General features: G+C 44.5%; 1 protein-coding gene across 1 annotated transcript in view; it reads right to left on the bottom strand.

Moving 5' to 3' along the window:
• Positions 1–27,411, bottom strand: part of LOC311236159 (carnitine O-palmitoyltransferase 1, liver isoform-like) — a 68,503-nt gene that overhangs the window by 8,542 nt on the left and 32,550 nt on the right. Inside the window, 11 exon segments of the mRNA XM_084323784.1 lie at positions 2,066–2,194; positions 2,375–2,539; positions 3,114–3,230; positions 5,875–5,980; positions 6,190–6,378; positions 9,324–9,519; positions 16,663–16,740; positions 16,743–16,749; positions 21,977–22,084; positions 24,215–24,292; positions 26,718–26,855. Of these exon segments, the coding sequence (XP_084179910.1) occupies positions 2,066–2,194; positions 2,375–2,539; positions 3,114–3,230; positions 5,875–5,980; positions 6,190–6,378; positions 9,324–9,519; positions 16,663–16,740; positions 16,743–16,749; positions 21,977–22,084; positions 24,215–24,292; positions 26,718–26,855 (1,311 nt within the window).

Below are 27,411 nucleotides of genomic sequence, written 5' to 3'. Positions count from 1 at the left end.
TACTGAACTACTGGGCTACTGAACTACTGGACTACTGAACTACTGAACTACTGGGCTAATGAACTACTGGGCTACTGAACTACTGAACTACTGGACTACTGGGCTACTTAACTACTGGACTACTGAACTACTGGACTACTGGACTACTGGGCTACTGTACTACTGGACTACTGAACTACTGGACTACTGAACTACTGGGCTACTGAACTACTGGGCTACTGGACTACTGAACTACTGGACTACTGGACTACTGGACTACTGAACTACTGGACTACTGAACTACTGGACTACTGAACTACTGGACTACTGAACTACTGGACTACTGGACTACTGGACTACTGAACTACTTGACTACTGGACTACTGAACTACTGAACTACTGGACTACTGAATTACTGGACTACTGAACTACTGAACTACTGAACTATTGGGCTACTGAACTACTGAACTACTGAACTACTGGGCTACTGAACTACTGGGCTAATGAACTACTGGGCTAATGAACTACTGAACTACTGGACTACTGGGCTACTGGACTACTGGGCTACTGAACTACTGGACTACTGGACTACTGGGCTACTGGACTACTGAACTACTGGACTACTGGGCTACTGAACTACTGGGCTACTGGACTACTGGACTACTGAACTACTGGACTACTGGACTACTGAACTACTGAACTACTGGACTACTGGACTACTGGACTACTGGACTACTGGGCTACTGGGCTACTGAACTACTGGGCTACTGAACTACTGAACTACTGAACTAGTGGGCTACTGAACTACTGGACTACTGGACTACTGAACTACTGAACTACTGAACTATTGGGCTACTGAACTACTGAACTACTGAACTACTGGGCTACTGAACTACTGGACTACTGGGCTAATGAACTACTGGGCTACTGAACTACTGAACTACTGGACTATTGGGCTACTGGACTACTGAACTACTGGGCTACTGAACTACTGGACTACTGGGCTACTGGACTACTGAACTACTGGACTACTGGGCTACTGAACTACTGGGCTACTGGACTACTGGACTACTGGACTACTGGACTACTGGACTACTGAACTACTGGACTACTGGACTACTGAACTACTGGACTACTGAACTACTGGACTACTGAACTACTGGACTACTGAACTACTGGACTACTGAACTACTGGACTACTGAACTACTGGACTACTGGGCTACTGAACTACTGGGCTACTGAACTACTGGGCTACTGGACTACTGAACTACTGAACTACTGGACTACTGAACTACTGGACTACTGAACTACTGGGCTACTGAACTACTGGACTACTGGGCTACTGAACTACTGAACTACTGGGCTACTGAACTACTGGACTACTGAACTACTGGGCTACTGGACTACTGGGCTACTGAACTACTGGACTACTGAACTACTGAACTACTGAACTACTGGGCTACTGAACTACTGGACTACTGGGCTACTGAACTACTGGAAAACACTTCCCTCGTTCCCTACCTCTCCTCCCTCCTCTCCCCCCTCCTGTAAAGACCCACGCCTCGGTCCTTACCTCTCCTCCCTCCTGTAAAGACCCACGCCTCTGCCCCTACCTCTCCTCCCTCCTCTCCCCCCTCCTGTAAAGACCCACGCCTCTGCCCCTACCTCTCCTCCCTCCTCTCCCCCCTCCTGTAAAGACCCATGCCTCTGTCCCTACCTCTCCTCCCTCCTCTCCCTCCTCCTGTAAAGACCCACGCCTCGGTCCCTACCTCTCCTCCCTCCTCTCCCCCCTCCTGTAAAGACCCACGCCTCTGTCCCTACCTCTCCTCCCTACCTCTCCCCCCTCCTGTAAAGACCCACGCCTCAGCCCCTACCTCTCCTCCCTACCTCTCCTCCCTCCTGTAAAGACCCGCACCTCGGTCCCTACCTCTCCTCCCTCCTCTCCCCCCTCCTGTAAAGACCCACGCCTCGGCCCCTACCTCTCCTCCCTACATCTCCCCCCTCCTGTAAAGACCCACGCCTCGGTCCCTACCTCTCCTCCCTACCTCTCCCCCCTCCTGTAAAGACCCACGCCTTGGTCCCTACCTCTCCTCCCGCCAGCGCCTTGACGAAGGCACAGCTCTCGTTGGAACAGGAGCGCACCGTCTCCGTCCTGCCCTCCCGGAACAGACGGGTCATGGAGGCCTCGTAGGTCAAACAGAACATGCCTCGGTCCTGCAGGGGCACAACCAGAACCATTACGGACACAGTTCATACAGCTGGGCTCTGTGGTGCCATTTTATTATTGTATTATTGCACAATCGATGCAGGCATGACCACCCGCATTTCACTGTATGCCCTGGTATGTATGTGACAAATAAACCTCTTGATTCTTGATTCTTGAGTGTGTCTCACCCTGTAGTAGGCCAGCTGGAGAGCCAGCTGGATGAAGGCGTCTGGACTGATCCTACACTTCTTGATCTTCCCTTTTCCAAAGTCTCTGAAGGAGAAGACATGGAAGTCAATGTCGTCCGCCAGCGTCTGGGCCACGTCCAGAGACTGTGAGATCTGTTGCTGACACTGACACACACACGCACACACACGCACACGCACACACACATACACACACATACACATACACACATACACAGATATGTAAAAAGGATTATATGCACGTATGTACAGACAGATGTGGATATATATATATACAGTAAGATATATATATATATATATATATATATATATATATATATACAAAATATACAGCATTATTGTACATGCTATCATGCAGAGTTATATGTGTTATATGCAGGTGTGTAAGTAGGTATATAGAAGGATTATATGCAGGTATATTCAGACAGTGGATATATATACATATGCAGTAAGAATAAATATTAAATATATATATATACGAAATATACAGCATTATTGTACATGCTATCATACAGCATTATATGTGTTATATGCAGGTGTGTAAGTAGGTATATAGAAGGATTATATGCAGGTATATTCAGACAGTGGATATATATATATACATATGCAGTAAGAATAAATATATATATATATACGAAATATACAGCATTATTGTACAGCGTTATATGTGTTATATGCAGGTGTGTGAGTAGGTATATAGGAGGATTCCATGCTGACTGACCTCGGGGGAAATGTCCCAGCTCAGTCTCTGGGGAGAGGGCAGAGAGGAGTCCACCTCTCCTTTACAGTGGCCCTCTTCATTGTAACCCAGCCGGAAGCTGTCTGTGGCCAAGACGTACTGCAGAGAAGACACCGCAAGGAGGAAGCGCTCAGTAACGCTGACACAACAAAACGTACTGCAAAGAAGACACAGCAAGAGGAACTGCTCAGTAATGCTGACAACAGTCCTCTCTAGTTCAGTAGTAGTGTAGTGTGTACAGTCCACATACACGTCACACACTAACCACATACACACACACTTAACACACACACTTAACCACTCTCTCTGTCTTAACCACTCACTCTCTCACTTTACCTTAAGCACTCACTCTCTGTCTTAACTCAATGGCTGCCAACAACGATTATATACGTGTTTGTCCGGCAACCGTTGAACGCCAACCACGTATATATGTTATTTGATCGTTATTTCTTTTATTCGATATTTCTATTCATTACAGGCACACGGACTCTGGGTTAACATGGGGAATCATCCTGAGAATGCCAAAGTGCAATACCGGCCGCATCCAGCTAGATGGCGGTATCGAGCACCCTTTTCAACCTTGTATCTTGGCCTGTGGAACGGCCAAATGTCTCGGGTTTCATTTTTCCTTGTCAGGCGAGGCGAACGGTTCTCCCGGTTCCATTGAAGCGCGTCAAATATCCCCGATCCATATGTTGTGGTGGATTATGCTGTGGACCAAATGGACATTGGATGTACCAGATGGCGATCAAACAATTGGAATATTATTTTTGGAATACTCCCGATCACAGGTAAGGACGATTTGACGTAAATTTTTGCTTGATCCTGCAATGCTTTTATACCGATCGGGCTGATAAGCGTTTTTAGTGTTCAATACGAATGCCGTTACTGACAATCAAATTATCAGAAACTACCCCCCCCCCCCCTTCATGCATTCATGATGGAACATAATACCTATGATATAGATCGGAATAATAGCGTGTACAGGCAAGAAACAGCAACGTCTATAGTGGAATTGACGTATATGGCTATAACTCAACATTTCGGGAATTACCCTAGACCGCTCAAAAACCATACTTATATTCACCACGGTATTCTCCACTTGCACAACCTGAAAGTAGGCACTTCCGGCTGACTTCCGGTTGCGAATGGTACTTCCTGTCCCATCCAAATACATTGTTTTTAGCTACTTTTCTCCCGTTATTTAAACAACTTTGTCGTCACAGAGAGGCAATGAAACGTTTGTATTATTATAGTATAGAATGTATATAATAAGCAAACGTTTGTCAGCAGGGTTTTTGGGCTGTATTTCATGTAAAAACGTTTACTGTTAGTTTACTTGCTCACGCTAATTAAGGCTAATGCTGGCTAACAGAAGCTAGCGCAAGAAGCGACGCCGCAAAGTATTGTTTATAGTGCATTTCTTGCCACCTTATAGCATTTGTACATTTGTATGACAGTCTATAATGCTCCCGTGAGGTTTTTCCGGACGTTTTGGTAATGATTTTCACTATAAAATCATATTTCTAAATGACAGGAAGTTGATAAACTGGCCGGAATAGCTTTGAGCTAACGATCTTTGCCGATGCATTCCATTCTAAACGTAACGTCAGTTGTTCAAAACATTACCTGTCTATATAATTTGTTCCTCAACGTTATATAAACAGGTAATGTTTTGTAAACTAACTGCAGCCTGCTACAGTTAGAAGCTAACGTTAGCCAGCAAGCTGCAGCCTGCTACAGTTAGAAGCTAACATTAGCCAGCAAGCTGCAGCCTGCTACAGTTAGAAGCTAACGTTAGCCAGCAAGCTGCAGCCTGCTACAGTTAGAAGCTAATGTTGAGGAACAAATTATATAGACAGGTAATGTTTTGAACAACTAACGTTACGTTTAGAATGGAATGCATCGGCAAAGATCGTTAGCTCAAAGCTATTCCGGCCAGTTTTCATCAACTTCCTGTCATTTAGAAATATGATTTTATAGTGAAAACCATTCACTCTCTCACTCTCTGTCTTAACCATTCACTGTCTTAACCATTCACTCTCTCACTCTCTGTCTTAACCATTCACTCTCTCACTCTGTCTTAACCACTCACTCTCTCACTCTGTCTTAACAATTCACTCTGTCTTAACCATTCACTCTGTCTTAACCACTCACTCTCTGTCTTAACCATTCACTCTCTCACTCTGTCTTAACCATTCACTCTCTCACTCTCTGTCTTAACCATTCACTCTGTCTTAACCACTCACTCTCTCACTCTGTCTTAACAATTCACTCTGTCTTAACCATTCACTCTGTCTTAACCACTCACTCTCTGTCTTAACCATTCACTCTCTGTCTTAACCATTCACTCTGTCTTAACCATTCACTCTGTCTTAACCACTCACTCTCTGTCTTAACCATTCACTCTCTGTCTTAACCATTCACTCTCTCACCATCTGTCTTAACCACTCACTCTGTCTTAACCACTCACTCTCACTCTCTCTTAACCACTCACTCTCTCTCTCTCTCTTAACCACTCACTCTCTCTCTCTTAACCACTCCCTCTCACTCTCTCTCTCTTAACCACTCTCTCTCTCACTCTCTCTGAACCACTCTCTTTCTCTCTCTCTCTCTCTCTCTCTCTCTCTCTCACACACTCTCTCTCTCTCTGAACCACTCTCTCACTCTCTCTCCCTCTCTGAACCACTCTCTCTCTCTGCAGCCCGGGGTCTCTCTCTCTCTCTCTCACTCTCTCTCTTACCTCCCATAAGTGAGCTACTACCGGTGCATCAGCCCATGAGTGCTCTGCGTTCAGACCGTTCTTCCCGTTCTTGTAAATCACCACTGAGAAGGACTTATCAAACCACCTGTGTGACACCAAGAGAGAGAGGCACCAAGGTTTACATCTGACCTGTCGTAACACTTCATGATGTCAGACTGACCTGTCGTGACCTGTCGTAACACTTCATGATGTCAGACTGACCTGTCGTAACACTTCATGATGTCAGACTGACCTGTCGTAACACTTCATGATGTCAGACTGACCTGTCGTAACATTTCATGATGTCAGACTGACCTGTCGTAACATTTCCCGTGCAGCAGGGACTTGGCGTAACGGTCCAGACTGGCCGCCGGGTCTTCTCCCATCATGCCTTGCTCGTCATCGTCCAGCGTCACGAAGAAGGCGGCTTTCTCGATGGTGTCCAGCGAGCGCTTGTTCAGCCCGGCGCTGAAGTGCTCCTTCCTGGCCTTGGCCCACGGCACTCTGGGAACATCACAGGAGACCCGTCAGTAAGTAAGTAAGTAAGTAAGTAAGTAAGTAAGTAAGTAAGTAAGTAAGTAAGTAAGTAAGTAAGTAAGTAAGTAAGTAAGTAAGTAAGTAAGTAAGTAAGTAAGTAAGTAAGTAAGTAAGTAAGTAAGTAAGTAAGTAAGTAAGTAAGTAAGCAAGTAAGCAAGTAAGTAAATAAGTAAAACTGTATTTGTATAGCGCCCTTCTCAGCACGAATGCACAGCGAGTGCTTCACAGCATTTTTTTTAAACATCAGTAGAAAATACAAGAAATAATACATGTAAAAAAAATATTAATAATTTAACCCTTTCACTACCACACTAGAGAAGGTTAACGGAATTAATTATAATGAATGGAATAGAACAGGGCTATTCAACTGGCGGCTCGCGGGCCAGATCCGGCCCGCGGGATGATTCTGACCGGCCCGCCAAAGATTACATGATAAAAAAAAAAAATAATAATAATATTTTCTTTTAATATTTTTTTTTTTTTTTTACTTTTTTCTTTTCATGTCAACGTTAACACGCACAATTGAGCCAAAAGTCACTCAATTAATGACAGATTTCATTGATAAATTGAGGGAAAACTTTGCAAGTCGATTTGATGAATTTGACATGTCCAGAGAATTGATGCATTTTGTGAGCAACCCATTTGCCAATGTAGCTGCTATTTCCACAAAAGGACAAGAGTTCCTTGCATCACTTCACATTGATGAAGGTCTCCTGCAACTTGAAATAATTGACATGCAAGCATCATCTGCTCTGAAGCAGGCACTTGAGAATGAATCCACCACAACATTTTGGATAAAGTGTATTCATGTCAAGAACTAGGCAGAATCTGCATATGGCTCGCTGATAACAAACTATCATTACACATGGGCAAAACAGAGTCCATTCTCTTCGGTTCAAATAACAAACTCAGCAAGACCGACGGCTTCTCAGTTACAGTGGGTGACAATATTGTCACAAGGAAAGATGAAATTACCTACCTGGGTTCCATCCTAGAGGCTAATCTCTCCTGTGACAAAATGGCATCCAATGTAATAAAAAAAGTCAACCAACGAACTCGATTCTTGTACCGGATCTCCTCTCTGGTAAACAAGAATACCCTGAAGACTCTGGCAGGAGCACTCATTCAGGGGTACTACGACTATGCTTGCACCTCATGGTACCAAAGCACCTCAAAGGCGCTAAAAACAAAATTACAAACATCTCAAAACAAACTGGTCAGACTACTGCTTGACCTTACTCCTAGAACCCACCTCACCCCTGCCCACTTTGACAACCTAGGATGGCTTAGAGTAGATGACAGAGTACAGCAACTTGCAATGGGCCTGGTCTACAAGATACACTACACGACCAAGGTACCCATGTACATGGCAAAATACTTCCCAAAGGTCAGTGAATACCACGATCACAACACCAGAGGGAGCTCCACAAATCATGTTAAACCCAGATTCGGCTCAAATAAGGGACTAAACACGTTTCGCAATTATGCCACATCAATGTGGAACGCCCTACCCAAAGCTGTAAAGGAATGTGGATCACTACCCACTTTCAAAACCTCTCTCAAGAGACACCTACGGGAGACTGCAATTCAACACTGGCCCCTGTAAATATCCTAACCCAACCCCCTCCAATGTACAGTCATTTACCTAGTATGGTTTTGTCAATAGTCCAATGTACAATTTTGTTTGTTTGTACAGAGTCTCCCCCCCCTCAATGTACAGTTTTGCTTGTTTATACAGTGTGCCCCCCCCCCCCCCCAATGTAAATTACCCAGTATGGTTGTCAATATCCCAGTGTACCCAACCCCCCCCACCCAACCTCCTACAATGTACAGTTTCTACGTCAAATGTATATACTCCCCTTTCTTGACTCCTTCTGTATCACAAACAGTACTGTATTTGCAAATCTGGTATGTCATAAATGTATAGATGTAGCAGTACTGACTATCTGTATGTCATGTATGTCATATATGTCCTGATGAATTGAAAATGGGGGACCCTGGTGGAAACAAGACGAAAGTCTTTCTCTGGTCTGCATCCCCTTAACAATTGTGTGTATTGAGCTGTACTGTATTGTACCCATTCTGCAATCTGTTAATAAAGTTTTCAATCAATCAATCAAAGACATTCCCCAAAATATAAACGCTGGCAATATCTGTGCTAACAATGTTTGGCTCAACATACACCTGTGAATCCAGTTTCTCTCACATGAATGCCATTAAAACAAGCAACGTGCCTCCTTGACAAATGAGCATTTGCATCACTGTTTGCGGGTAGCCCTCACTTCCTATGAACCCTCTTTCTCTGCCATTGCCCAGTCAAAGAAGTGCAATCTCTCTCATTAGATGTGTGTATGTAGGCTAGGCCTGTCTGCCCCCCACCCCCCTGATGTTTGAGAGTTAAGAGTGGACAATAAGTGCTAATAAGATGCTGTGATTTGCTGTTGTTGCACAGACATGAAGCACTTTTTCATAAGCTCAGCTGCACTATAAATGTGTTTTTTTGTTCAAGTGTTGATGTTAGAATGTTCAGATGCACATCGTGCACTTGTTTGTTTTTTATTTTATTTTTATATTGAAATGTTGAAGAGGAGATGTTGCAGTTGTTGCACAGTCATAAATTAAGCACTTTTTGCAGGAGATGTTGCAGATGTGGCACATAAATGAAGCACTTTTTTTGAAAAGTATACTACTTTTGCAATGTAGTTAAATAAAAGTTGTGAAAATGTGGTTGCGTGTTGTGTCAAGTGTACATATATTCATAGCACGGGGAGGCGCCGTGGCAGTCCGGCCCCTGGCCCCTTGGGTTTCTGACAATGTGGCCCCCTGAACAATTTAGTTGAATAGCCCTGGAATAGAAGATACAGTACAGTGCAAAGCCTTGGTTTAGCCAGTGGGGGGCGCTGCAAGCTGACCTGTCTCCTGCGGTCAGGGCCCCCAGCTTCTCCTCTCCGGACGACGGGGTCGAGGGGTCGTCCAGGATCTTCTGGATCTGGGACTCGATCTCCCGGGGCGACAGCAGCCTGCCCGCCTGGTACACCCACAGACGGAAGTAGCGCCCCCTGTGGTAGACCACCACGTAGTCACTGTCCTGCCAGTGCTGTACCGTGTCTGAGAGAGAGAGAGAGAGATACAGAGAGAGACAGAGAGAAAGAGATAGACAGAGAGAGAGAGAGAGAGAGAGAGAGAGAGAGAGAGAGAGAGAGAGAGAGAGAGAGAGAGAGAGAGAGAGAGCAAGAGAGAGACAGAGAGACAGAGAGAGGGAGAGAGAGACAGAGAGAGAGAGAGAGAGACAGAGACAGAGAGAGGGAGAGAGACAGAGAGACAGAGAGAGGGAGAGAGAGACAGAGAGAGCGAGAGAGAGACAGAGAGAGAGAGACAGAGACAGAGAGAGGGAGAGATGTGTGTCATGCACACAGATAAGATAACACAGTGTTCCATTATTCCATTACATTACATTTCATTACCTAAATACAGATTACACGAGTATTCAGATTACAGCTTGGTCTTAAACAAAGTATTCTGCCTTCTCTCTTCCAAGCTTGGCAAATAAAATCTGATACACAAAAGAGTTCCCTTCCTGAAGCATGACTCAAGTTGTTCAGGAACAAATTGAAAGTAGAAGAGTACAGGTGAATTCAGGGTGTAATGGGATGGACGGTGCAGTTTGTCCGTGAGGGAGAGAAATGTAGAGGAGGTATGTTTTTAGGCAGGCGCGAGTCAGGCCACCTAAAGGGAGCTACTGATTGGGAGATGCAGGTGGATCTGGGAGGAAAACTCGTTGTTCCTCTGGAAATAATTAGCACCACTAACTAATAGTATTATGGTCTGTTAGTCAGCGGATATTTTTATTTTATAGAACAGTGCCCTGGGAGGATTCAGTGGAGGAGGCTTATGAAAGGAAAACGCTTAGATGTGCAGATTTGGCAGCAGACACTGAACAGCGAGGCTGGACAGCCAGAGGGTATGTCTGCTAGAAGTGGGACATGGAGGGTTCATTACTACACCACTGTCAGGAGACCTGGGGACTACTAGAGGACTAGAGGAGAGCTGGGGACTAGAGGACTAGAGCACTGAGAGAGAGGACGTCAGGAGAGCTGGGGACTAGAGGACTAGAGCACTGAGAGGAGTCTAGTGTGTGTGTGTGATTGTGTTGTGTGTGGTTGAAGTATTTGCAAATTGTATTGTATCATATGTTGTGTATTGTAAATCGTGTCGTATTGTACTTGCTGAAGTATATGTAATCTTGCAATTAGTTAGTTGATGGGGGATGGAAACGGATAAGCCTTGCTTCTTCCATCTCCTTTTCAAACAGTGTACAGTTTCTGGCTGTTGTTGTTTCATTTATTCTTTTCAAATGTTGTTTTGCCGGACAATGGAAAATGTAGCCAAACTAACACTGTGGTTTGAAATAAAACGATTGAATCTTGAATCATGAATACAGCTATGTTAGCATCATCTAAAAGATACAAACAATGGTTCATGTTTGTGTTGGAATACAGCTATGTTAGCATCATCTAAAAGATATTATACAACGGCATGCAAATTTCTCGATTCTGATTGGCTGAAACAGTCAACTTACACGTGTGTATTTCTTATAACCCACGCTCGTGGTCCCAGAACCCGCCCACAACCGAATTACAATCACTCCGCCGTTTGTGGGTTTAGAAATTAAAGCAAGATGGCGGACAATAATCTTTACGAATGGATATGTTGATAGCGTCATAACGACTAAATGGAAAACGATTCTGTCACGGCGAATGTCTTAGTTGCTTAAACAATGTTGGATGATGTAATTGATGGGTCATGAGTCATTGTGGGAAAAAGAACACTGAGAACAGTTGGATGCACTTATGAGCTGCTTCCACATGGAGGCAACTTATCTTTTTTTTTGTGGGAACTACTTTTTCTGGCGGATGGTTTTTTCAATAAATCTTCAATTAATGTGTGTTTATTGTATAGCAATAAGGTTGGATGAATGTGCCAGTTGTATAAAAGCATTACACCACTTGTAGTCGTGGGTTGTGACAATTAGACCATGCCTAGGCATGGTCTAATTTTCACAACCCACTCCTGCGCGTGATGTAATGCTTAACAAACAGTGGTTCATGTTTGTGTTGGAATACAGCTATGTTAGCATCATCTAAAAGATAAAAACAATGGTTCATGTTTGTGTTGGAATACAGCTGTTAGCAATGGTTCATGTTTGTACGTTTTCAAATTGTGTCAACAACATGTCGCCTACTTATTTTTTTTATTATCTTTTTTCCCCCTTCTTTTTCTGTTTTTTTCTCCCATCCCAATGTTAGTCGTTATGCCAATTCCAAATCCCCTTCCTGGTCGTTGCGCACTCTACCCCCTACCGTCGGTCTGGGAGGGCGGAGACTATCACATGCTTCCTCCGACACATGTGTAGCCAGCCCACCGCTTCTTTTCACCTGGCAGCGCGGACTCTCACTGGGAGAGTGTAACGTGTGGAAGGTCACACTACCTCTCCTAGATCCTTCCCTTACTGTGCAGGCGCCCCGACCGAACTGTAGGAGTCGCTGTTTACAACGACCAGGACCCACCCTCGCCGGGTTTCCCACCCGCTAACACTGCCAATTGTGTTAGTATGGACGGTCGGCCAACCCGGAAGCACCACAGCTACCCGGCCGCCCCAACATGTCGCCTACTTCTAATGTTCATGGACTATTGATATGGACTGACGTGCCCACGTTGTGGCTAGCTGTTGTGCTACATGGACCTAAAAACTGGACCTATCCTGGTTTACTGGGTGCAGTGGAGGTAACATTATTTATTATTATTGATAATTGGATTGGGCTCCGGCAGTCAGGAGGAAGTGTTAAATGTTAATACTACCTGTCAGCGTTCCAGGGATTCGACAAGAGTCAAACATCCGCTCAAACTGATAGGAACAGCAAGGAACCGAGGACCTCAACAACCACTAGGCAATAGAGACAGAGGGACCAGGAAAATAAACAAAGAAAACAGGGAGGAAAGGGGGGAGAAGGGTGAGAGGAGAAGGGTGGAATGGATGAAGGAGAGGGGAGGAGAGGAGGAGAGGAAAGGAAGAAAGGAGAGGAGTAGAGGAGAGAGCAGGAGAGGAGAGGAAAGAGGAGAGGAACAGGAGAGAGAGGAGAGGAACGGGAGAGGAGAGGAGAGGAGAGAGAGGAGAGGAAAGAGGAGAGGAGCAGGAGAGGAGAGGAACAGGAGAGGAGAGGGGGAGAGGAGAGAGAGACGAGAGGAAAGAAGAGGAGAGGAAAGAGGAGAGGAACAGGAGAGGAGAGGAGAGAGGAACAGGAGAGGAGAGGAGATGAGAGAGGAGAGGAAAGAGGAGAGGAACAGGAGGAGAGGAGAGAGAGGATAGGAAAGAAGAGGAAAGAGGAGAGGAACAGGAGAGGAGAAGAGAGGAGAGAGAGAAGAGGAGAGGAAACAACAAAAACAGAGATGGAAGAGAAACAAGGGAGCAGGTGGATTAAACAGAAAAGGAAGAAGAATGAAGAGAGTGAAGAGGTGAGACTCGATCTGAGTGGACAGATAAACACAGTAAGTTAGCAGACCTCTGGAGGACAGACAAGAGACGGGACGAGAAGACGGGACGAGAAGACGGGGTGAGACAGACTGACAGACGGATGGATGGATGGATGGAAGATGACAAGACAGGTTTGTGTCGTTGACATGTTATGATTGAATTACAGACACCTTTCTTCCTGAGACACCGGTGAGACACACGCACGCACGCGCCACACACACGCACGCACGCACGCACGCACGCACGCACGCACGCGCGCGCGCGCGCGCGCGCGCACACACACACACACACACACACACACACACACACACACACACACACACACACACACACACACACACACACACACACACACACACACACACACACACACACACACACACACACACACACACACACACACACACACACACACACACACACACACACACACACACACACACACACACACACCTTTCTATCCTACGCTTGTGCACGAAAGGGTCTGGGCAGCCTGTCCATCTTCTCTATGAAGCAGCAGTGTGTTGGTACAGTACCATGACTAGACTTAGCAGCAGTGTGTTGGTATTAGGGCTGTACTGAATGTAATTTTTTAACATTCAAAGCTTCTATTGAAGTATTCGAACGAAGCTTCGGATGTCTGTCGTCATATTTTATGACATAATCCAAAGAAAAAATTATTTCCTCAAACTAAATCCTCAATTTCAATAAAGTAATTAATCTGATTAAATTAGTCTTTAAAAAAAATTAAATCAACTTTCTTTAATGAATACAACTCATCAGTTTCGTCAACATAAATAATCCAATAAGAGCACGGTTGGTACGAAAGTGATGGTGACGTCTTGATGGAGCGCCGAGTGCCAAGCGGATGCAGATGGGCTACATCAAATTAGTGGGGGAAAAAAACATAATAAAAAACATAATATTAGTGTAGCCTAATTTGTATCTGCAACTGTGAAGAAAAACCCCATTGGTTTAAACAGAATGAATAGACACATACAAATAAATATATATATATATATATTTTTAAATAAATAAATAATGTATTAAAAATTAAAAATTCAAATGTTGATTTAGAATTCAATGTCAACATTATGAATGAAGCTTCGAAGCTTCAGGGACGGCTGGGTGGCGCAGCGGACATTGCGCTCGTCACCAACGCAAGAGACATCGGGTTCGAATCCGGCTGTCGGCATTGCCTCCGGCTTGGGCCGGCCGTCATACTAACTCAATTGGCAGAGTTAGCGGGTGGAAGTCGATGGGTGGTAATCTGGACGTTGTGGACAGTGACTCCTACAGGTCGGTCAGGGCGCCTGCACAGCAGAGACAGGAAATGGCGGGGGTAGTGTGAGCCTCCCACACGTTACACCTCGTCAATGAGAGTCCGCGCTGGCAGGTGAAAAGATGTGACAGGCTGCCTCCTTGTGTATCGGAGGGGACACGTGATGCAAGGCTTCTATCCTCCCTACAACCGACCAGTGGGGGGAATATGCGAGCAACGTTCAAGACAGGGGAGGGGAGAATTGGCACAGTGGAATTGGGATGGGAGAAAAATAGAAAAAGAGGAGAAAAAGTGGATACATTTTTTTAAAAAGCTTCGAAACTTCGAACTATTCGGTACAGCCCTACGTTCATCAGTGTCCCCCACGCGGAGATTGACACAGCAATCCACCAATCTGACCGGCTTTAAGCCAGTAGCTCCTTCTCCTCTGACACACAGCACTGAGGAATGACGTTCTACGCGACACAATAGGAATGAAAAGCAGTGTTTGATGTCATGTTACAGTACTTGAAGATTTGTCATATTTATATTATTTTCTTTTAACTCATTCAGAGCCACACCCATATGACCAAATTACGTCTAGCGTGCCAGCACTGAAGTTAATGGGAGGACGGGGATATTTGCGAACGCGTAAACTATATCTTAAATTATGGCTATGGGTCTAATACACCCGTCGCTTATCAATGACTTGCTTGCAGTCAACATGTACAAAACGGATTGTTTTTTCATCTGTACATTTCCGTTTTATACCGTTTTGAATACGAGTATAGTTTTGGAGATTTCTAGTAATTCCAGAGAAATCCGCGATAATAGCCCTTTAGTGGAATACACAAAACACGTTGTCATTTTTCGGCTGATTTATGAATAGTTATCAAATAAACGCTAGATTATCGATAGTATATGTGTCATTATGCATGCTAGAGAAGCGGGCTGAAAAATCGATTATCCGTGCCTTGGTCAGCGCTAACGGCACGCACACACACACACACGCTCCGATGGTGGAGAAAGGAACATCTGATTAACCCAAGACTGGTAAAATAGAGTCCTTACCTCACATCAGATGTTCTGCAAAAAGATTAATCCAATTCCTGATCGCCATTCCAAATATTGATTGCGTTTATTGATCCAACCTTATAGTCCAAAACACATAATCGACGCTGCTCCCAGCCTCCCCAGTGAATGTGGTAACACGATACTGCTTGCCCGAGAAGGGAAACCCCGGACCGGAGTTTTTTTTCTGATGCAGTCCCAGCCAATCCAATCCAATGATGTGCAATACCATTCGGCAGACGATAGGCGGCGGTATTTGCCCTTTGCGAGCTCAGACCCATTCCCAATGATAACGTCAGGCTGGATGGATGAAAAATTTATGGATATAGCTAATAAAAGAAATAACGATTAAAACCCGACTATACTCGTGATTGGCACGCAACGCATGGCGAGTTAACCCGACTATACTCGCGGTTGGCACTGAATGGGTTAATGTTTCAAATGTGTAGTTGGGGAACTTGTAATACTGGTACATAGATAGGGATGGGTGATTAATCGAGTTTCATATTTAAATTACGATAATCAAAATAAAACGATTGTCTGCGTGCTGTGTTGCTCTCGTTTTGGCTTGTGTTGTAAATGCAGCGCACCCTTCCTTCCTTTCAATATTAATCAAATCAATCGTGATTCCGATTTTTGCCATAATCAAGCAGCCCTACTAATGAATACACACTATCCTGAGTGTCTGGAGCCCAATGTTATGTCATCGTTGTGATCATTCCCTGACAGTAGCCCAGTTCACCTTGAACAGTATGTGGGATTTACAGGAGCGACGTTGAGTAGACCAACTGGTCTGTAGACCAATATGGGTTTTAAAGGATGATACTGATCATGTTGGATTGCAGCTGCTAGTATATATTAAGTGCTGATATTCAATACCAATTAAAACATTTTTATGCCAAATTCTTTTTTTAATAAAAAATTACCAACAATGACAAGAAAACATAACTGACTAAATCATTTAAATGAATAATTAATAAATTAAAAAGATTGCTACACATTAGTGCAATATTTAGTCCCTTTACTGACTAGCGAGCATGACCTGGTTGATCTACAGCATGCCCTGGTTGATCTACAGCATGACCTGGTTAATAATAATAATAATAACTTCATTTTATATAGCGCCTTTCAGAAGACCCAAGGTCGCTTTACATAGGGGGGGAAATAACAAAAGTAGCAAACATAGTGGACAGACACATGGTTGATCTATATAGCATGACCTGGTTGATCTATAGCATGACCTGGTTGATCTAGCATGACCTGGTTGATCTATAGCATGACCTTGTTGGTCTAGGTGTGTGTGTGTGTGTGTGTGTGGTGTGTGTGTGTGTGTGTGTGTGTGTGTGTGTGTGTGTGTGTGTGTGTGCGTGTGTGTCAGTCTGATTACCAGTCTCCTCCCCAGGAATGCGTGTGGTGTTGAACATCCTCTCACACTGAGCAGCACACAGAGGAATGACTGTACCTGCACACGACTCTGGTAGAGGACAGGAGGAGGAGAGGAGGAGGAGAGGAGAGGAGGAGGAGAGGAGGAGGAGAGAGGAGAGGACAGGAGAGGAGAGGACAGGAGAGGAGGGGAGGAGAGGAGAGGAGAGGGAGAGGAGAGGAGAGGAGGAGAGGAGAGGAGAGGAGAGGAGGGGAGGAGAGGAGAGGAGAGGAGAGGAGAGGAGAGGAGAGGAGAGGAGAGGAGGAGAGGATAGAGGAGAGGAGAGGAGAGGAGAGGAGAGGAGAGGAGAGGAGAGGAGAGGAGAGGAGAGGAGAGGAGAGGAGAGGAGAGGAGAGGAGAGGAGAGGAGAGGAGAGGAGGAGAGGAGAGGAGAGGAGAGGAGGAGAGAAAGGAAGAGAGGAGAAGAGAGGAGAGGAGGAGGAGGAGAGGAGGGGAGGAGAGGAGAGGAGGAGAGGAGGAGGAGGAGAGGAGGACAGGAGAGGAGGAGGAGAGGACAGGAGGAGGAGAGGAGAGGAGAGGAGGAGAGAATGAGGAGATGAAGAGAGGACAGGAGAGGACAGGGCAGGAGGAGGACAGGAGAGGAGGAGATGAGGAGGAGGAGGACGAGGAGAGGAGGAGGACGAGGAGAGGAGGAGAGGAGGAGGACGAGGAGAGGAGAGGAGGTGAGGAGGAGGAGAGGACAGGAGGAGAGGAGTGTAGAGGAGGAGAGGAGTGTAGAGGAGGAGGAGTGTAGAGGAGAGGAGGAGGAGAGGAGAGGAGAGGAGAGGAGAGGAGAGGAGAGGAGAGGAGAGGAGGAGAGGAGGAGGAGAGGAAAGGAAGAGAGGAGAGGAGAGGAGGGGAGGGGAGGAGAGGAGGACAGGAGAGGAGGAGGAGAGGACAGGAGAGGAGGAGAGGAGAGGAGAGGAGGAGAGAATGAGGAGATGAAGAGAGGACAGGAGAGGACAGGGCAGGAGGAGGACGAGGAGAGGAGGAGGAGAGGACAGGAGGAGAGGAGTGTAGAGGAGGAGAGGAGTGTAGAGGAGGAGAGGAGTGTAGAGGAGGAGAGGAGTGTAGAGGAGAGGAGGAGGAGAGGAGTGTAGAGGAGGAGAGGAGTGTAGAGGAGTGTAGAGGAGGAGAGGAGTGTAGAGGAGGAGAGATGAGTGACATGAGAACATGAGGGTAATGGGCTTCAAACACATGAGACTGAAAAACAAACCAAAACTCCAAACAAGCATTCAGTAACGACATACAGTATGGCTTCTACACACGCACGCAGTCGCACACGCACGCACACACACACACACACACACACACACACACACACACACACACACACACACACACACACACACACACACACACACACACACACACACACACACACACACACACACACACACACACACACACACACACACACACACACACACACACACACACACACACACACACACACACACACACACACACACACACTCATGGATGAACACACACACACACACACACACTCATGGATGAACACACACACAAGAACAAGAACTCGTGGATGAACCGACACTGCTCACACAATCACATTCAATACACACACACACACACACACACACACACACACACCACATAACATCCACATTTAAAACAAACACAGAGGGTCTTGTACTTTGAACATTGTACACAAGTTATTCGCCGTGAACACACCATGCTTAGAATCCACAGTGAAATGAGCCGATATATCAAACCACTGATTTAAACTGAGCAGTGCAAGCTGGTCCAAGGTGATACATCACTGTCCGATCCTCTCGCTCCCTACAGGCTCCTGGGATGTGGCTGCCCTTCCATGTCTGACTTTAGAATTAACTAAAATTAACATGGCAATAGTGGAATTAGCCTGGATAATCAAACACGGCTGGGCGAGAAGATCAGATAGTGACGGCCAGGCGATGGAGAGGGGAAGGGGGTGTTTGGAGGACCGACTCCAGGTGATGGAGAGGGGAAGGACCGACTCCAGGTGATGGAGAGGGGAAGGACCGACTCCAGGTGATGGAGAGGGGAAGGACCGACTCCAGGTGATGGAGAGGGGAAGGGGTGTTTGGAGGACTGACTGCAGCTCCATCACGTTTTATTCCGTTTAAAATTGTATTATCTCTTTCTCCAATTGTTTTTGTATATACTGTACATATCAAATTCAGGTCCAGAGATATTAATGAGGTCACAGCTGAAGAACAGCCTCCAGGTTGGTCCAAGTGAGTCTACATGGAGGATGGTCCTCCAAGCACCTCCAAGAACAGGGTATCTGCAGGTTCAATTTAAGACCTTTTTAATACCACTTAGAACTAAATGTAATACCAATTTCACAACCATACGAGCAAAAAAAGAAAACACACTGAACTGGCGGCGCACCAATTTAAATTATTCCACGTTCCATACAAGCTCTCGCCAGCCGCACAGCTGGGCCACCCCCCCCCCCCCCAAATGTAATACCTGTACAAATGAAATGTAAGACTTTTGAATACTTTTTAAGGCCTCAAATTGAGAATTATGAATGTAATACTCCCTTTCACTGCCACACTACCAAATGGTTTAACCCTTTCACTGCGACAATACGGAAGGTTAACCCTTTCAATGACACACGACAACGGGTTAACCCTTTCACTACCACACTACAGAAGGTTAACCGTTTACTATCACACTACAGACGGTTAACCGTCTGTAGTGTGGTAGTGAAAGGGTTAAAGACCCACTTGCATGTTGTATTTTTGTTCAATAAACAATGTGACTAGGCCAACGGTGACTTTCATGAAGAGGGAAATATTTTTTATCGAAATTGACCCAGTTTTAGCGTTTTTATCAAACATTTTGTCCGCCCAACCACAACCACCATGCATTTTAATGATGACGTCACACAAGGTACAGGGCAGCAGGGGGCCTGAGAATCACAGGCAGGTAGTGGCAGGAAGCAGAGCCTTCTTGTTACTACTAGGCTAGCCGAGGAGCTAGTATCTGTTTCACCTAACACTAGTGCTCCGTAATCATAGCCATTTATCTCTAAAGCTAACCACTATTTGTAAAAGCCACAACCACGTTACCATATTTGTAAATACTCATGTAAATCATTGTGTCGTTGTACATATTGTGTATATAACGTTAGTAGCTAAGTTAGCTAGCTTGCTAGCCAGCATTCTCGAAACTCCTAACATGCCCCGATTTAAAATGGTTCTCTCCTCTTTGTATACCTTTGTCCTCACAAACAAAGTATTCTGCCAGGGAACTTATGGACACGACAGTAGTTATAAGGTGTTTGAGCTTGTAACGTTAACGTTAGTTAGCTATCGTGGTAGCCCCTTTCGTGACTGTGATGCACCGAGTGCTATCCGAGGGGCTACTATCGTATCAACATGCCGTGACGTGTAGCTTGCTAGCCGGCATGATGCGTGTGCAGTGCTTTGCCCCACAGGTCTGAGAAGAGGACCTGCACATTTTACTCGTTCCCCAAACTCTTTTACATGCCCCGATTTAAAATGGTTCATGACAGTAGACATAATGCTAACGTTAGCGGGGTAACCAGAGCCATATAGCCAGCGGGATAAGGCGACAGCCTAACAGACCAATAGCGCTGCTGTACTGAACAACAGGCTGCCTAGTGGTACATGTAGTTCTTTTTTTACGACATTAAAAACCTTATAACTACCTTGTTTCAACCAAAAATGCAGTTGTAGCTGGTCCATCAAAGTCTCTCCGACGATTAAACCCATTTGCGTCTTGTAAGGCGTCCATTTGGATCAAGGAAATGGCTTTCTGCACTCGTCAAACTCCATTGTAGTGGATCAGAAGTAGGGGAAAGTTACCTGCAGTGACGTCACGGCACTGATAGCGTCTGATAAGCTTTTTGATTGGCTCCATACATGTTATTCGTGCGTGGACATTTTTAACCCTTTCTGAGTGGAATTTCCGGCGTCAAATGGAAAAAAATAAATAATGAAAATAGATACCAATGATGTAAACTACCCATAATTGAAGAGTAGGGTTTAACCTGCAAGTGGGCCTTTAAGACATTGTAATACCCTGCAGATACCCTGAAGCACTTTAGGTGACGTACAGTAGCTCAAGCTCCTCTGCAGCAAAGAGGCAACCAGGAAGAATGGATGCTTCTGTGTCTGTGGTCCAGAGGCATTGAGGCCGCTGGCCTCGCAGGGTTAATGTGGAACAATCGGGGGTGGATGAGGTGTATGGGGGGTGGATGAGGTGTATGGGGGTGGATGAGGTGTATGGGGGTGGATGAGGTGTATATAAAGAATGACATCCTCAATGCATGTAGTTTTAAGTTAAAATATTATAAATCTACATGCATTGAGGATGTCATTCTTTATATAGCTCTCAAAGTGCACCAGATTGAAGCATTTACATCGCAAAAAAAAAAAATTTAAAAGGATGGATTCAAACGCGGGTCGTCCGCGTGAGAGGTATGAGGACTAACCATTACACCACGATGGCAGATAAATAAAATATCCATTATATATCCATTAATGGACAAGAGAGCCGTACGTCGGCCGTCTAATGAAGTTAGGCGTATACAGTACACTTTGACTGCTGAATTGACACGTTTAACTTATTCATTCTTTAATTCAGCAACATTAATGCTTCTTACTGTTACTGTTAGAGACTGTGCTAGGCGCGACAATGCTGCTGCGGCGTTGAAGTGGGAAAGCGGCAGTGAAACACAGCAGCCTCTGGCGTTGCCGCCGCGGCGTGTCACGTGGCCGTCGCGGCCAATCAGGCCAACCCCGGAAATCAAATCCGTTGCGGAAGTGATACACGCGTCCAGTCCTTTCGATTAGCCCCACCGTTCATTGTAAACAATGATGCATGTAATTATATTAATGTTACTGTGTGTTGTTGTAGCTATGTTAATATAATAGGATAACCACCGGTTAATTCGGGATTTTTTAGTGGTTTGTCATGACAAACCAATTACATAATCCAACATATGTGTAAAGAAACAACATATTCCAGTTAACGGTATATTTTTTTAATGATTCGTTATGGCGAAATCAATACTTCCATTTGTATAAATTAGGTTAACTGGAGCTTAGTATTCCTGCCTGGCTGAGGGGCTTATCGCGGCTCATGCGCATGCGCACGCTCTGCCAATCAGAGCAACGCGGAAGGGAGGGTTGCTTGCTGAAAGGATACAAGCGGGGGGGGGGGGGGGGGGGGGTGGATGAGGTGTATGGGGGGTGGATTAGGTGGGGGGGGGGGGGGGAGGTGGATGAGGCTGAACTCACAGGCTTGATCTCCTCTCTGTTGAGCTTGCGGCGGTAGAGCAGGAAGGCGTGGATGGTGTTCCCTGCCCGGGCCGCCTGGATGGGGGTGGGCGTCACGTACAGGAAGTCCTGAGGAGTGAGGAGGAGCAGGAGGAGTGAGGAGGGGCAGGAGGAGTGACAATATATACCCCTGTGAATATTATTGGACGGGTCGGAATACGGGCGCGCGCGTGGGAGCGTGCGCAACGATATTTTGACAGTGATATGCGAGGGGAGAAGCTCCAGCACATTTACACACACTCGGGAGGTTGTGTGTAAATGCTTGTGTCCCTCTCTCTCTATCTCTCTCTCTCTCTCTCTATCTCTCTCTCTCTCTCTCTCTCTCGCTCGCTCGTTCTCTGCTGTCTCTGTCGGCACCCGCGCACGTCAACCCGTTTGAGGAAGTAATTCCACTCGCTCTGTTGTTGAGCGAATTGTTGATTGTGGGCGGTGACTACAACCAGTGCCTTACTCACGTCAGCAAAACAGTCAAATCAGAACGGCTTAGTTGAGTGAGGGAGGATCTCGTGAACTCGAGACTAGACTGATGAGCCTAAATGAGAATTAGAGACACAGACCCCATTGATACAACCCCCCATTGCTGTGTGTGTGTGTGTGTGTGTGTGTGTGTGTGTGTGTGTGTGTGTGGGTGTGTGTGTGTGTGTGTGTGTGCGTGCGCGCACGTGTGTCTAGGTGCGAGTATGAAGATGAATTTTTATGCACAGTTATTGGTATGTTTGAAGGCTCATGGAGTCCCATTAAGGATACCAATTGAACACCACAGATACCACAAATTCTTCTATGAAAGAGAGACATCGAGAGGTTTTGTATCAGATTTGTATCATCAATTACTAACGTCCTCGTATGAAATCCTCCCCCTAGACTCAGTCTGGAGGAGGGATATACCAGACCTGGACCTTGCGTCACGTAACCCGGACCATCAACAAATCAATCTTAACTATATTCATAGGACATACCTGACTCCTATAAGATTGAACAGAATGGGACTTAAACAAGACTCCAGATGCTCCTTATGTACAAAAGGGGAGGAGGGTACATTTATGCACATGTACTGGGATTGCCCACCAGTTAAGATATTCTGGAAAGAAGTGTCCCAGCAATTATCAAATTTCTTAACTATGAATATACCTGTACACCCCTCTGTATTGCTGTTGAATGATGTTTTTTAGTTTGCAGTCCCTATACAGCTAAAGAGATTAGTTTTATCTGGTATCACAGCGGCTAAAAAGCTGATAGCATCACGATGGTTTCAACCGGAAAAAATTTGTAGGAAGGTTTGGATTCTTACATATCTCGATGTGATTTATCTAGAAATATCTACAGCAAGGATTTTAGGTGTCAGTGAATCCAAAATTGCAATGTGGTTAGAAGTGGTGGAGAGAATAAAAGCTAGCATATGAATTGTAGTGCCTGGTAAGGAGCGAATGATAATGGATGGATTATCCAAGTGGGGGTCCGGGGGGGGGGAGCGAGCGAGAGCATATGTGTGTAGGGTATTAGATAGCAAGTATTAGGTATATATCTTGTATAATACATTTATTTAAATGGTGATTTAATTGGATGTGTACTGTTAATTAATGCTTGTATATCTAATTTTATGTTGTTATGTTTATGTGTATGTTTAAAAAATAATAAAAAAAAAATATATATATATATAAAAAAAAAAAAAAAGATGAATGAGTGCTTGTATGTTGTGTGTGAAAGGGTGTATGCAAGTGTGAAACTGTGGTATCAGCAAGAGCAGGAGGGATCTACTAAGAGCATGTTGAGTATATTCTTGAAGGCAGTCAGTGAGGTAAGAGCTGTAAGTTTAAGGGTGTCTTGAAAAGCGTTCCAGTCATAAGCTGCTGCAAAGTGAAACGAGTTTCGGCCGAAGGTGGTCTTGGAGCTTGGGATGTATAGTTTGATGAGCTCGCTTGATCTTGTGCCGTAAGTGCTATGAGAAAGGTGGAGCAGGGAGGAGAGATAAGGTGGGGTCTTGCCCAGGATTTTCTTGTAAGTGAGGTGTATTAAAGGGTCCATTGGTGGCAAAGCGGATGGCAGAATGGTGAAGAGTGTCCAGTTTGTGTAGAGCCGTCTTTGAAGCCATTTTATAGATGACATCAGAGTGATGCTCCTACCATGCCGTAGTAGTTACTGTTGACCAGTATAGGTCTGCTGTAGGCTACACCCCAGTAGGCTGCAGAGTGACGCTCCTACCATGCCGTAGTAGTTGCTGTTGACCATGATAGGGCTTCTTCCTCGTAGGTAGATGTACTCCTCCCACCAGTCACTGACCTGCAGAGAGAAACAGGCCCACACACATATCAAAGGTGCTGTATAGATATAATTTCTATGTAGAGTATTATTTTATTTTACAGAGCTTTTAGAAATGTGCGGAATAAAAGTATTGCTTCCCCCCCCCCCAAAAAACTATTATCGATTAATGAATTTATCATTTAACACTTTGGCTGCCGGGAACCGTCTTTAGACGTCTTTGCTGGCCATGCTAAAGTTGCCGGAGGACGCGTTACGTCGTCCTTATATCAATATTTCAAAAATCTGCGATCGGATTCATATGTCCCCTCCGCTGGCCTGAGATCCACCAGCAGGACCCACTGAGCTCTCTGGCGGTTCAGGAGCGCCATCTGGTGGCCGATCGGCGCAATCGCCAAACAGGATGTGGCATAGAGGTTCTGCTAGACGTCCGTAGTACTTCCGGGCGCTCGCTATAGTTCATGGGACTCTGGCTCGTCACGCTACATGGTGATCGATTGGCAATAACTCGATAAACAACATGATTTGGACGTATATACCATTATACAAGCTGGAGATGGACCGGGTAAAAATATATCCCATAATGATAAGATTTCTACTCTACGATGATCGCCCAACGGCGCGCGGAGACTGGGGTGAGTTTCAGCATGTAACGTTACCGTCTTCGATACTAACTGCTATTATCAACATTTGACCCACATTAGATGATTGGTATAACGCTGCCCACGGAATTATAAACGCCCCCTCGCCCATCCGGTCAACATCAGATGACGTGTAGTAACTTCTAGAAGTACGTCTAGACTAGTTGGAATTTTTTATATCGCACTGATTGCCATCAAACTGTATTTCATCATCAATATAATGCATTTGGGGCTATATATCACGTTCTGGAGAAAGCTGCAGAAAGAGATGAAAACATACTTATACAGATTAGACCATACTTTACTATGAATATGTGAATGAAAAAGTTTAACGTTGCTACACAATGAACAATACATATAGGACTTTGAATGGGCCCTAATAATGGCAATGTAGCAATAGAATTTAAAAAGTTATAGCCCTGCAAAGAAGGGGACTTTCTCCATAGACAAATAGCGCTGGCAATCTATGGTATATCATGAATTTAACCTTAGGCAGCCAAAGTGTTAAAATGTTTTTGTGGTTCCAAATTGTATGTTGTTGTTTACATGTTGCAGGCATGTATCCCCTCCCTACTTCTCATTTCCCCGTGTGGAATGAACCTGAGTGGATAATAGGGCTGTTTCCCCGAAGCCTGTTTTTGGGCTTCGAACTTCGTCAGGGTTTTTCGAACGGACGTTCGAACCTTCGTTTTTAATAATATATATATATATATATATATATTTTTTTTTAATAAAGAATTTTTTAATATATATATATATATATATATATATATATATATATATATATATATATATATATATATATATATATATATATATTAAAATTCGAATGTTGATTTAGAATTCGAATGCCAACGTAACAAACGAAGGTCCGAACGTTCGAACCTTCGTTCGTTACGTTGGCATTCGAATTCTAAATCAACATTGGATAAATGTTTCATACAATATCAGGGACTATCAGGGATTAAAAATGGCAGAGCCATATCCATTATTAGAATTTCATTCACGGTTCTTCAGTACACGCCTGGAGATACTAAATCTGAATTAAACTCTGAAATTTGAAAGAGGAGATTTGGCCCGATCCATAGATGTGCGAGTTGGCTATAATAAGGTAATTTATAGGCCTGGTATTCTATATTCTATAATATTATTTCAAATAGCATGTGTCCGGATGGCAGAATTCAGTACTGTATCTACAAAACCTTCTGTTTAATCATCTTCCCTTTATTAATTTGCTTAGTTTTTTGTACACATGATCTCAAGAAGGTGCTGAACGAGTGGCAGTTCTTCATGTCTGGTCATTAAACCCTAGCCATATTTTCAGAAAATGTGCCTAGAAATACATACCTAAGTAAATGGAAGATTGCTCCACTTCTACAAGGTCCATTTGCATGTTCTTATTATCTATCTAGGGACATCTATGGATATCAGGGAATGTATTCCCAGTGTCCGAAATATTGTGTCTGTTACTAGGCTTGAGTAAATTGTAATGAACCAAAGGAGAATATAAAATCTTTGAAGGTGAATAACACCATGTGAAGAACAACCACATATAACATGATGGAGACACCATGATCAACATAGTCCTGCAGAACAACCACCATCATCAGTGAGGACGCTAACCGCATGAGGACGCTAACGTTGACACGGATGAATAATTCAAACCATGGCATCTAATAAGGTTCTACTACTACATAGTTAATGGGTTTCAGAACGGGGCTTTGACCCGCTGCTGGCTAAAAGTGAATATGTCTGTGACTGTTGTTGTAAAAAGGGGTCCCGGTGTGGAGCGGCCGTATACTCACGTAGTTGGAGGACCAGAGCGCCTTGAGCTTCAGGTACCACTGCAGGCGGTTGCCCAGGCTGCTCTCGAACTCAGCGGCCAGCGCGGTCATGCGCTCGAAGCCGGCGCGGTCCATTAGGGGACGGACCGACTCCAGGTACTGAAGGACAGAGAGACGTTTTCATTCATCGATCCAGCTCAGTCCATAACTACAACATGTCATCTGTACAGTGTGTCAATACGGGAAATTATTCAATGATACAGGAAAAAACACGTGACATTAAATCAAAGATCCAATTGAGGTTAATGTCCAAAGAAGACTCTTTATTTTCCCTTATCCTAAACCAAACCTACTTTATATCATCTTATCTTAAACCAAGCCTACTTTATATCATCTTATCTTAAACCAAGCCTACTTTATATCATCTTATCTTAAACCAAACCTACTTTATATCATCTTATCTTAAACCAAACCTACTTTATATCATCTTATCTTAAATCAAACCTACTTTATATTATATTATCTAAAACCAAACCTACTTTATATTATATTATCTAAAACCAAACCTACTTTATATTATATTATCTAAAACCAAACATACTTTATATTATATTATCTAAAACCAAACCTACTTTATATTATATTATCTAAAACCAAACCTACTTTATATTAAATTATCTAAAACCAAACCTACTTTATATTATATTATCTAAAA

The sequence above is a fragment of the Notolepis coatsorum genome (genome assembly GCF_963971535.1).
Source record: "Notolepis coatsorum genome assembly, chromosome: 10".
NCBI lineage: Eukaryota > Metazoa > Chordata > Actinopteri > Aulopiformes > Paralepididae > Notolepis > Notolepis coatsorum.
The sequence above is the reverse complement of the archived record's forward strand: the minus strand, read 5'-3'. Positions and strand labels throughout refer to the sequence as shown.